This window comes from Sander vitreus, chromosome 7, assembly GCF_031162955.1.
Source record: "Sander vitreus isolate 19-12246 chromosome 7, sanVit1, whole genome shotgun sequence".
NCBI classification, from domain to species: Eukaryota; Metazoa; Chordata; class Actinopteri; order Perciformes; family Percidae; genus Sander; species Sander vitreus.
Genome location: NC_135861.1, coordinates 24,322,581 through 24,334,886, shown reverse-complemented (window position 1 = coordinate 24,334,886; position 12,306 = coordinate 24,322,581). Strand labels below are relative to the sequence as shown.

Here is a 12,306-nt window from a genome sequence, read left to right as displayed (position 1 = left end):
AGCCTGAATATATACTGTAATATGCAGTTTTTTATTCAATTCAATATTTCTATTTTCATCACACATACAAGAAGTATTCCAAACAGAACATGATGGAAGTTTAGGCGTCTTTATTTCTCAAACATGTGTAAAACTAGCAGAGAAACATGACTTTAAATACAATTTCAACATGCTGAACATAGATGATATTCTAAATTGCTGGTAAACACAAGGCACCATCCAAGATCAACAACCAGTTACAAAGTCTGAGATCTGAACTGAGTGGTCAACTGTATATGTGCAAGGGTACAGTATTTTCCTATCCTACAGTATCTGCTTATCTTACATGAACAACAGAAGAATAAAAGAAAATATAAAGCAAGTTTGGCAAAGTGGTGGTCGGAAAACTATCTCCTCCTGTGAATATTCTTCAGCAGAGAATCCAAGTCAATACAACAGACATCCTGAAACATTTCACTTGGGAAATCCATAGCAACGTAGAAATGACCTCTATGTCAAGTATTATAGTATGAGTTCTCAAAAAAAATCTGCTCTGATCTATGCAGCCTAGAATAGTCAATCTAACTCCCTCTCATACACTTTGTCACACACAAAACACAGGGAAAAGGTGCCTTCAGTGAGATGTATATATGGTTCGGCTTCCTAAATTTCAACATTTTCCCAATTATGATTTTCAATAATACAAATACAGCCTTTTACATTACCACAGAAAAGAAATCTTAAAAACTATGGATTTGAGAGACACTGAACTTTGTTTTGGTGCAGCAGTAAACCATCTCTTAATAACTTACAGATTTGTCCCTGCTGCAGGGGTTGCATCACTTCACCAAACACCCATGATTTGTGCAAATACACTAAAATAGGCCCTGAGCAGTCGCTCAAGGAAAGTGAGATCTACATCTTCTGTTGTCATGTGTTGTGTTTATCATTTATCCTGGGGCCAATAGTATCTACAAAGAGTAGGCTTCACACATTTTACACAGGTCATATGAATACATAAAAAAACACACACACAAACACAATTTCAACGTTATCATCTACACATCTCAAGTTACTATTAAAAGCAGAAAAATAATAAAACAAAAACCCAAATCAGAAAAGGTTACACAAAACCAAAGTAGATTTGGTCTCAGTTAAAAAACACCCACACACACACACACACACGCGCACACACACACACACACACACAAAGTGCTTGATTTAGGACAGATGCTTAAACAAAATGACAACCCCAACACTTCAAATTTGCTTCAAATTCTACAGAATAGAAATGATTGCATATATTTCTCAGCATCTACTCATGATTTGTGCGCTGAGGTCATTTTATTGTAACAAGAACATATTTCCTTTTACAATCCGATGATATCCTAAAAAAGAAAATAAAAAACGAATGTGCAATTTTCTGCTCTAAAGATTTATGTTAGGCAACAGGATTTGGCTGTAACCTACAAAACGGAGAAAAGAGCTCCCTAGAAAAGCCTTGCAATGCATTGTTAAGATAAAGGTTTGCTTTGTGAAACTAGGGTTCCTCTTAGATCTAAAAATGAGATTTAATTCAAAGACCTAGCTGTATCTGTGCTCAGCAAACAGACATACATCTAAATAAACCTGACATGTACATGTACATGATCTGCTGTTTTGGTTAGGGATTTGCAAAATGTGGAAGTATAAAAACACACAAACAATGCCACAGATAAAATCAAACTAAAATGCTTTTTTTGTTTTGTTTCCGACTAAAATAAAAAAAGTATTTTGGATATTATTATGAATGTGCTCAGAAGATGGGAAATTCCATTGATTGAGAATCATAATACATGGGCTACATTTAATGTACTCCAATTAAAGCCGGTGTAGGCAGTTTTCTGAAAAAGGCAACAACAAAAACGGCCCTCCTTCTGCAGCTCTCCCTCTCTGTCCTAAGCCCCTCCCACCAGACGAACACCGGCATATCATCCCCATTGGGATTGTGATCCCGATGCCGTATATATATATATATATAGCTGTTAGCAGAAGGCTAAACTATTAGCAACATTTTCTCTCCATCTCTGAAATGCTTTCTGATATTGATGCATGTTTTATTGCCTTTATTGTCTGTCTTCCGTATTTTTGGGTTGCTTTGCACCATAGGCAGTTGCTGCCAATGCTGTAATAGCAACTTTCTCTGCAGGATTATCCAGCATTGACTCAGGCTTTCACCATCTGAAGGAATGTACATGCGCATCTACTTTTGTAAACCAGCCAATAGGAATGCCCTTTATCTGAAATGACCTGTGATTGGCCAAATTCTCCCAACACGGGCAAGATTTTCTAAAGCCTGAAAACAGAGCCAAGAGCAGGTGCAGAAGTCTGGTTTTCTCTCAGACCACTTGAATTACAATATGCTGAAAGGTTATTACTTTGTAGTTAACGACACCAAAAAAAATGCCTACCCCAGTTTTAAGATAATACATTAAGCAACTATGAACTCAATTGCTTCAAAATGTGCCCAAATATTATCCAAAACATGTTCAAAAGCAAAAAAACATGTATATCTCAAGACTCCTGATGTGCAATATGTGCTAATGTCTTCGACCTCCTTCAAAAGCGTGGTGCTCCTCATGTGCTGAAATATTAGCAGAAGGAACAATTACTCACATTTTATGGTGTCATTGTTAATACATTTGAAAAAACATTATGTCCCGGTTAACATTCCAAGAAAATACTCACGTTTGTAAAACACTGCTTTAAAAGGTATTTGTGGAAGGAGCTCATTGATCCTTCCTAAGATGTTGGACTCGTTAGCACAAGAAGCGTTTCCATTCCAGACCTGAAACACATCTTCTCTGTCTCTTACACTGACACTGACCCCGACTACTTCATCGTCTGCAAGAACAGCAGCAGAGAATGTGTAAAATCAATTTCAGACTCGCAGTATTGTGTACATAAAATGCAATTATTCATTTCCACACCTACTGTAAAGCCCCTGCATTTTTGGTGTAACTCAATAAAAAAAAAAAAATTTACCTGAGGCACAAAAATCACTGAACTGTTCTCCAATAGTAGCCAATAGCAACTCCTTCCAGACAACAGACTGTAAATGTGAAGACAAATGTGTTAAATAGTAAACAAATGAGAAGAAAATGGTACACAATAAATCTGTATTGATTACATCACTTACAGTGCATTCTTTGGGTACTTTCATCTTCCACACACCACCTTTAGCATTGCTTTCTTCTTCCCTGGATGCAAACCAGCAGGCAACGTTACACTAACCAATTTCAGACAGCTTCAAATACCACACACACATCCATGCATTTATCTTAAATTTAAACTTACCAGAGTGGTTTTCTTTCTCCTCTCATCAGATGATAGCTACATCTCAATGGCAAGCTGGAGACAATGGGTATGTTGTTGTAAACTCTCCAAAAGTTCTACTCCAGTGCCAAGGTGAAGAGAGGAAACAAGTTATTTTAGTGAACCATTTACTGGCACAGGGAGTGCAGACAGCTGGCTTTGTTAATATTTCACATTTGCTACGATGTAGAAAATCTCTGCCAAAGGTCTTTTCCTCATTGCTCCTAACCACACACATAAAAAAAACATATTTTTACTTATTAAACTTTAACTTAACTTTAAACTTATTATTATCCAACATAGTTGTGGTTGGTGATTCATAAAGTGGTATGTGACCTATTTAAAATTCTGCCATATTTACAGCGATACATTAAAAATAATCTGCCACGCTAATTAGGTCAGTAATTATACAGGTTAACATGTTAATTAGCAGGTGTTTCCATTGCAACAAACTGGCAGATCATTGGAAGAAATGTGTAATGCCATTGAACGTAAGGCTGATGTCCTGCATACTGTTTACTTTGAGTAAAAAGACATCACTGAGGAACAAAGCATTCCGTTTCTCCGTATGGGTGTCTTCATTTAAGTGTGGCTGGGGTAACAGCAGTGTGGAAAGAAATCAGCATATCATCTTGATTTGAGTGTCAATAAGGAAACTTTTGCTAGTGTCATCACATCCTCTCCCAGCGTTGCAGAATGTACCAACACTGTGCCTGCTGGAGCTGTGCTCGTAAAGCATCTTACCTGGACGGTCTCCACGGTGTAGATTTTCTTCAGGTTTGATTCACATTCAGCTGCTGTTGCTCCTGGTAGAGATCTGACAAAAACAGACACATACATTTAATAATAATAATTTTAAAAAAAAACTGTTGTTTTGCTTGTTCCTTTACAAATTACAACCATGTGAAGATCTTAACTTGGCATGTTATAAATACATTTATTTCAGTACTACATTACTCAGACATGTTTCAGTGAGCTGCCCTCTGAGCAGACAGGTTGGGGAAGAAGGGGGGGGGGGGGGGATCATATGACAAATAAGCCAGTAAACAACAGTGACCCCATTTGAACACAGCACCCTCTGATTTGTACACGTATGTGTGGATGATGATGGCTTGTGTAACCCCATCCTCACCTGTGTTCAACTCTGCTGTGATTGCTTAACATTCATTCTGAAATCACTTTCATATAAAAACGTACACATTCTAAATTGGGAACTCTTAATTAAGCATTGGAAAATGTGTGCTACTTAAGTTTTAACTAAACAGAAAAAAAAGTATACTTCACTAAACAATGGCAACAGACACATAAGGAGTTTGCTGTTTGTTAACATTTGTTAACAATAAAACCCATGCTGATAAAATTACAAGTATAAAGGCTTAGGATGAACTCAATTGACCTTGTCTGTATGTTTAGCCAGTAGGCTAAATCATAAATCACGCCCTTTTGTTTATTTTAAGATCCTTCCGATTGAAGATTTGCGTATGTAGGTCAGAGAGAAAACAAGTTGGCAGAAAAGCTGCATCAACACCATTATTTGTTGTAATTTATTATAAAGTGATTTATTAAGACAGACAATCCCTGTATCGCTGTTAAACATGGCTATGTTATCTGGGTTTCAAAAGCTGTTTTATAGCAGGCGTGATAAATTCGTCATCTCCCTTCTTTGTTCTCATTAAAAAGGTCACATACAAAGAGTTCACCTACTTGACACTAGATTAATAATACAACAATGGAGGGTAAAAAAACAAAAAAAAACTGTATAAACGTTACCTATCAAGCCAGAAAGTCCACGGAGAATGTAAAGGCAGAGTGTCGTTTTCATTGTCACTTGAAATCCTTTCCAAATCTATGTCGCTGATGTGAATGTTGTGCTCCAGCAGACCCGGGCTGGATGATGTGCTCAGTTGTAATGCAGCTACTGGAACTGCCATTGTTAGCTCTAAAAACCGAACGACTTCGTAAAAAGCAGGTCTCTTGTGCAGATGTTACCACCAGGGCTGCTGTCGTTATATATAGGTTCGTTAGGTAAAATTAGCCCCGATCAGCTGCTGACTCATTGGTCGCTTCACCGGTTTGCGCCGTCACAACAAACGGTGACGCCCGCTGACTGCTTGCGGCATCTAGAGCGCAGCAGAGCGATCCAGAAGTTTCTGTCACTAAAGTCTGCACATACTTAAACTCAAAATAAAAGCGTTGCTACGACGAGGGCATGCAAATGCATTGTTAATTTCAGGTTGACCTGGAACATATTTATATGGACGTGGACGCATCTTCCGCAAATACTTAATTTTAGACATGCGCAGTATTCACTGCCACCAGCTTTGTTGGGCTGCTGCTGGTTGCTAGCTACATGCTACTGCTAACTAGCTAGCAAGTGAGATTTCCTGCCTGTGACTGGACACAGCTATGGACATCGACGCGTTATTGGAGGCTTTTCAAGGCAATATTTACAGTTATTAAAATAAGTGATTCGTTATGAGTAAATGGTTTTGACGTTTGTTTTGACGCCCCCGGTAAAAATATGTAATGTTAGCTAACTACGCTAACGTTACGTGCCTTAGCTACCCCTTTGGCCTTACCGTAACTTAGCTTACTAACAACGATTAACGTTAACGTAACCTAGGGAGTAGGGACAATCTGTCCTGTCCTAGCTAGTTCAATGCTATCTTCTTCAAGAGAGAAGTTCGTCACATTGTATACGTTTGACACATGTATTCCCGTAACGTTACTGATACTGTAAACAGCTAACGCTAGCTGGGTAATGTTAGCATCACAACAAAAATGCTAATTTACTAACTTTTACAAAAACTTTCTAGTTAGCTAGCTAGTTCACTGACATTGGTGTTTGACGATTTTATGATGTGGTGTATAACTTGTTTTCTTTCCTGTTGAGCATATGTCCACTTGATACAGCTTATAATTGACACTTTACAATCATTTGATCATTGCCAGGGTGCACTTGATGCATGTGACAGAAGTTACGTTAGCCTAAAACGAAACTAACAACTTTCCAGAATAATTTTACAGAATATTCTCTAATGGTTGTATGCTTCTGGATTGTTTTAAATTTTAGATTAAGGTCAATGCAGATACAGACATTGTTTGGTTCAGTTTGGATTAGATTTGTGTGCTGTTTGGATTAACGTTATTACCAATAAAGTATTTTTTCTGCTTTTCATGTGGGCATTTACAGATTTTGAGAAGAAAGGCAAGAAAGAGACCTGTCCAGAACTAGAGCAATTCCTGTGTCATGTTGCCAAGACAGGGCAGCCAATGTGAGTAGTCTATAGGGCTCACACAAATCATTACAAGTTCTACAAATCTTCACACACAGCAATTAAGTCATCAGTTTTCCTGTATATGAAGCCTACTTGCCTACTACTTTTTAGTAAAAATGTGTCCCAATACTTTTTATTCTTTTGTGTATGACATGCAAACTTGCATTTCCAATATCTTGCAGGATCTCATGGTCACAGTTCAAAACATACTTTGTGTTTAAGTTGGAAAAAGTCATGGATGATTTCCAGGCATCAACACCAGAACAGAGAGCGCCACATAATCCCAATGTAGATTATATTCCCTTCGAAGAGATGAAGTCGAGGATCTTAAAAATAGTGGATGGTTACAATGGGTGAGTACAGCTGATAATAAGACACTTAACATACTGCAAACAACCCCATACAAAACTAAATAATGTAGCAGTTCAGTGTCATGTTCAGTTAGGGTCACTCAACTTAATATTTGGCATGTGGCCTCTCACAAAAAACATATGGCTGTGAAAGGGCTATGTGTGACTAATCCTAAATATATCTCTTGATCACTTTTCCAGAATCCCATTCACCATCCAGCGTCTATGTGAACTCCTTACAGACCCCAAGCGCAACTATACAGGAACAGAGAAGTTTCTCATGGGTTTAGAGAAGGTGAGCACTGCACTGCTCCGTGTCAAAGTCCACAAACTGTAATGTTAAATCTTTTCACTCATGATAAACAATATTGTTGAATATTGTTTTAAGCATACTTCCCATGGCTTTAAATTGAATTCTAATATATATTGTTGTTTCTGTATTGCAGAATGTAATGGTGGTCAGCTGTGTGTACCCCACATCAGAGTAAGTACTTTAGCTGTTAAGCCTTTGCTCCCCCTGCTCTGCTGGCTGCAGTATTTCTGTGAAGCTGCTTCCGATGCACACTGACAGCTCCCTTAAATTTGCTTATTTAAGTCACACTTACAAAGTTACAATTAACAGCAAGTTGTTTTTGTGCCTTTCTACTTTTTTCGAAGGAAAAATGGGACATCCAGTGTAAACAGAATGAACGGAGTGATGTTTCCTGGTAACTCTTCTCTATATTCAGACAGGTGGGAGCCACATACTTGTCAATTATTGACGTCCACAAATCAAAATGTGCCTCATACACCACCAAAGTGGAAAGTTGAATTAGTTTAAAGTAACATATCCAAAAATCCAACAAGGCTATAGTAAGTAGGGCTGCATGATATGAGGAAAATATGCGATAACGTTGTTGAATATCGCGATAATGATATTATTTGCGATAAACAGATATTAGTGTTCTCAGTTCTGCATTTCTGCTGCTTTCAGTGTTCTGCTAAAATACAACAAATTGAATTTAAAACAAATGGAAGGAAATCATATACAATATTCTTTTATTGAACAAATTGAACATTGAATTGACAATAAAATGGGCACCTCTAAAAAAAGTTACATTTTGAAGTGCAGTTTTCTACTGATATTTCTTTCAACCAACACAAAAAAATCTCTGAGTGTTTTTCGCGATAGGTCGCAGCCCTTCTCAATGTGTTTATTGCACCAGTTGATATCATGATGACGATAAAAAAAACTGTTGTGCAGCCCTAATAGTAAGGGCAGTTATATATTGCCTGTCAGTTTGGGTCTTAGTAGTTCTGTAGATTTGCCATATTGTGATATGACTCGCATAAGAAATGGTCATTTTTCTATTTTTTGCAGTCGAAATGTAAATGGGCCAGACACACCAAAACCGCTCACCAGACCAAAGTTGTCATTGTCGGCTTCGCTTTCCACCAACGGGCTGCCTGACTGTGCAGTCAGTAAAGAACCAGAGCCAACCACAGAGGAGGTGGAGGAGCACCATATCGGGTAAGTGAAATAAGAAGTATGTACCTATGTGCCACTGTGAGTGATGGTGTAGTATACTGAGTTAGTCTACTCTGTATGTTATTTAAAATGCAGGTACACCAATATCTGTCAAGACCCAACATTTTATCCACACGGAGATCTTCCAAAGACCCAATCTTTAAAATGAATATATATGTGCTACTTGTTACTTTAAATCGTATATCATTTATTGAACTGATCCCCTATGTTTCTGTCATTGCTGCAGTGATCCCTCACCATCAGAGGGCGAAATTACGCCCAACAGTGGGATAAAGAACAAGCACCCCGAGGAGGAAGAGGATTCTGATGCTGGTAAACATGAGGTCAAGAGACTCAAGTTTGATGAAAAAGAGGAGGATGAAACAGAAAGTGAAGAAAGGAAGTCGTCTTGTTGTAAAGAGTCGGAGAGCTCGTCGGAAGAACCAGAGTCTTCAGAAGAATCATGTGGTCAAGAGTACAAAAGTGGAACATCTAGTGACACATCTACTATTTCAGAGGATCATGGTAAGTGTTCACTTAGGCTGACGTATGTATATTTAAGTGTTTCAACAACAACACTGTAGGTATTTGTGGTGTCTTCGTAGACAGAGGGCTATGCCATATATCACTCCCTCCGGGAAATAAACGACACCATGGTTCTGGTTACCGATGGGTTTATTGCACTTGTCATCCTTTTCACCGCCATCACATCCACCATCAAACTACAGTATGACAATGTAAAAGATGAACACATTCACATACACTGTAAAAAAGGTAAATAGAAATACACTCGGGAAATACAAACGTAATACACATACCTCGCTTGGCTGCATATAACCAAGAGGGAATGAGTTCACTTGAAAATACCCGGTTCATAAAACTAAAATGAAAAACATCTTTACTTTTTCTCTCAAAACACGAGTAACTCTTGTCGTCCACACACGGAGAATAACTTCTCACCCCATGTGTGTGTTTCTCCTGTTGCACCTTAAAGTGTCCGTGTGCAACGCAAAATTAACTTTGGTTCCTAATTGACATTGACACTCAATATTCATAAATAGATTAAATAAATATAACAAAAACATGTTCAATAATAACAAATAATATAGTAGTATGGCAGTTATACCATAGCTTAGGTGAACCTTTTCAAACTGTCTGCACGGACACCAAAAGAAACCAAATGGATCTTTCTAGTGCAAGTCTCTTAGCTGCTATTGTTATCACAAAGTGAATTTGAGAGAGTCTTAACATTAATATGTGGGTATTGGAATGACTGCACAACAGTGTTTCTATTTTTGCGGTTAGGCTGTATTGTGGGTAATGTATGCACTAGGGACCAGGAAGAAGAATGCATGGAATAAAAAAGACCATATGACAACTACCTCCATCTGAACTTGGAGAAAACAAAAGAAATGGTCTTCGACGCAACAAACACTGGACTGTACCGTCACCATTCATAACAAGATGGAACAGGTCAACAAATTGAAATCCCTTGGACTCACTTTAGACAATAATCTCAGTTTTGATCCACAAACGATCTCGGCAGAGATTACATGTCATCCATAAACTTGGAGCACTTTCTGTTGCACCACACCTCATGTTGTTACTTTACAAAAGCATAATCCAACCCATCCTGCTGTACTGTTCCCCCTTTTTTAACCGTCCATCATCAGTCCGACAATGTTATAGAAGTGCAGTGCTAAATATATTATAAGTAATACATTTATTAGTTAACCACAGATTGTTTGTTATTCTGAATGTAACAGTAAAATGTTTACAGCTGCAAAGAATGGTGAATTAAGGGTTTGATGTTTGATCGATTAGAAAAAAGTTAGTTGGTCTCCTTGGTCTTCAATATCTCTTGTGAAAGGAAACTGAAAAGGTTTGGGTTTTGGACTGTTGGTCGGACAAAACAAAACCGTCACCTTGGGCTTTTGGAATTTGTGATGGCCATTTTTCACTATTTTCTGACAATTTACAAACAACTTGGTGATTGATAATGAAAATAATCATTGGTTGCATCCCTAATGTTGTCCACTTTGGTCCTTTAGAGCCCAGCAGCACACAGGCAGAACCTTCTGAAAGGGAAGAAGACTCATCTGAGAGGGGGGACGTCCACAGTCTGGAGGAGGACAGCACTGTGGATCACCCTGAGCAGCCTGCTCCATCAGAGAAGGGTACAAGTTTTGAGCAGGAACATGGGGAGTGCAGCAGCAGCAGCAGCAGCAGTAGTAGTGATGGAAAAGGCCTAGCCAGCGACAAGCAGGTCCCCTCTTCTAGTAGTTCACCTGACTTGTCAACAGAGGGCAACGCTGACAGTTCAAACAGCGCAAAGACTGCAATAGAGCCTGGGGAACATGACTATATTGAAACCCAGCCTGCCAATTGACTTATTTTTACACTGTATGATACCACACCAATGGGTATATCTGTAGCACTGTGGACCAGGAGCGATATCAACCTTGAGATTCTACACAGAGGGATCTTTTTGTCTTCTTCAATTTCAAATACTCAAGTCCACACATCACCTGGTCTGTAAACTGGAAGGACATGATTTAAAGATTGTGGAGACTTTTTTTTTTTTTTTTTCCACTGTTGACAATTTTCAAATATTTTTTTTCCCCTGATTTTTATATGAGTGTTATAATTTAACCCTGATAACTGATGTATTCAGTGATTTCATTATTCTTAAGTCATTTGTCATGCATTTCCAAAATGATATATTTGACAGTTTGAGTTGTGTTTTGGCTTAAGCATAGTTGTTTTGACTATTTTTCTGATAAATGTGTCCCGCCTGTGTTGAATCAGAACACGATGTTAAGAATGTGAAGCAACACTTCACAAACGTCTGTGCTTTTTCTATGAAGCACATAACAGTACACAATACAAATGTATTTCTTATTAACATTATATTGCACTTGTTTTCTTGAAGAATGTGAAAAATGTCAGTTTTGCTGCTGTATGAAGCCAACATAAACACACAATTTGCCAGTAGTAAACCAGTTTGGTTTGATAGAATATTGGTTTTTGGCTTAAGGGAAGCCATTTCTGCATCAAAATCTGTTAACAGAACACAAGATAGTTTTACACTTGTTATACATTAGTTGTACAAATTTCCCTTTTGATAGCTTGGATTTTTACAGTACGCATCTGTAAATCCGTTTTTGTAGACTTGTAATACATGTCCACTGCCTTTGTAAAACTGATAATCGCTGGAAGTTGAATGCCTGAGCTTGTATCATAGTATTCATGGAAAGCAATAAATACAAAAAATGTAAAGTGTAGTATGCTCAATTAATATTAAGGGAGATTCTTTTTATTTTTTATTGCAAATCCAGTTATGTTTCATATCTGCAGAACAGCGAGGGGCACTGACTGATTACCTTTTAACCACACTTGAGGGGTCACCCTTGGAATAGCCACCCATCAATAGCTACACAAGTGACTGCACACTGCACAAAAGCTCCTTGTGTAATACTAAGTTCATGACACCTCTCAAACCCAATTTCTGTCTTCTGTACTTTGACTTAATGCTGGCATAATATGCTAGAATGCCAATTGTACACCATAACCTTCATGTTAACATACCAACATAAATAATAACTTACTTATATAGCGCCTTTCATGAAACCCAAGGACACTTTACAGAATCACTGTGGCTAAGCTAAAGGAGGATGTAGGCTGTGGGAAACGGGTGGTGTTTCAGAAGTTTTTGTAAAAAGTCCAGGGATGTAGCATTTCGGACATTTGCAGGGAGGGTGTTCCAGAGGGACGGAGCTGCAACACTAAAGGCTCTGTTTCTGAAGGTACAGAGTCTGGTGTGGGGATTGGAGAGCAG

General features: G+C 38.2%; 2 protein-coding genes across 2 annotated transcripts; one reads left to right on the top strand and one right to left on the bottom strand.

The window, feature by feature from the left end:
* Positions 1-95: 95 nt before the first annotated feature.
* Positions 96-5,736, bottom strand: LOC144521148 (eukaryotic translation initiation factor 4E type 3-like). Its single transcript, XM_078255510.1, has 7 exons — positions 5,104-5,736; positions 4,078-4,150; positions 3,316-3,410; positions 3,158-3,218; positions 3,004-3,070; positions 2,707-2,862; positions 96-2,602 (listed from the first exon to the last, which is right to left on the bottom strand). Exons 1-7 carry the CDS (start codon positions 5,262-5,264, stop codon positions 2,559-2,561), a joined length of 657 nt encoding a protein of 218 aa, XP_078111636.1. The 5' UTR covers positions 5,265-5,736; the 3' UTR covers positions 96-2,558.
* Positions 5,737-5,856: 120 nt separating this feature from the next.
* LOC144521146 (serine/threonine-protein phosphatase 4 regulatory subunit 2-like) lies at positions 5,857-11,747 on the top strand. Its single transcript, XM_078255509.1, has 8 exons — positions 5,857-6,608; positions 6,794-6,964; positions 7,163-7,256; positions 7,408-7,445; positions 7,619-7,693; positions 8,322-8,471; positions 8,716-8,993; positions 10,520-11,747. Exons 1-8 carry the CDS (start codon positions 6,511-6,513, stop codon positions 10,855-10,857), a joined length of 1,242 nt encoding a protein of 413 aa, XP_078111635.1. The 5' UTR covers positions 5,857-6,510; the 3' UTR covers positions 10,858-11,747.
* Positions 11,748-12,306: the final 559 nt, after the last annotated feature.

Excerpts from the sequence above, each read along its gene's own strand:
- LOC144521146 (XM_078255509.1), top strand. The coding sequence starts at position 6,511 with ATGTGGGCATTTACAGATTTTGAGAAGAAAGGCAAGAAAGAGACCTGT. Across the intron at positions 6,609-6,793 it reads GCCAAGACAGGGCAGCCAAT|GATCTCATGGTCACAGTTCA; the intron begins GTGAGTAGTCTA and ends AATATCTTGCAG. Across the intron at positions 8,472-8,715 it reads GTGGAGGAGCACCATATCGG|TGATCCCTCACCATCAGAGG; the intron begins GTAAGTGAAATA and ends TCATTGCTGCAG.
- LOC144521148 (XM_078255510.1), bottom strand. The coding sequence starts at position 5,264 with ATGGCAGTTCCAGTAGCTGCATTACAACTGAGCACATCATCCAGCCCG. Across the intron at positions 3,411-4,077 it reads ACACCGTGGAGACCGTCCAG|AACTTTTGGAGAGTTTACAA; the intron begins GTAAGATGCTTT and ends GCACTGGAGTAG. Across the intron at positions 3,219-3,315 it reads GGAGAAAGAAAACCACTCTG|GGAAGAAGAAAGCAATGCTA; the intron begins GTAAGTTTAAAT and ends GTTTGCATCCAG.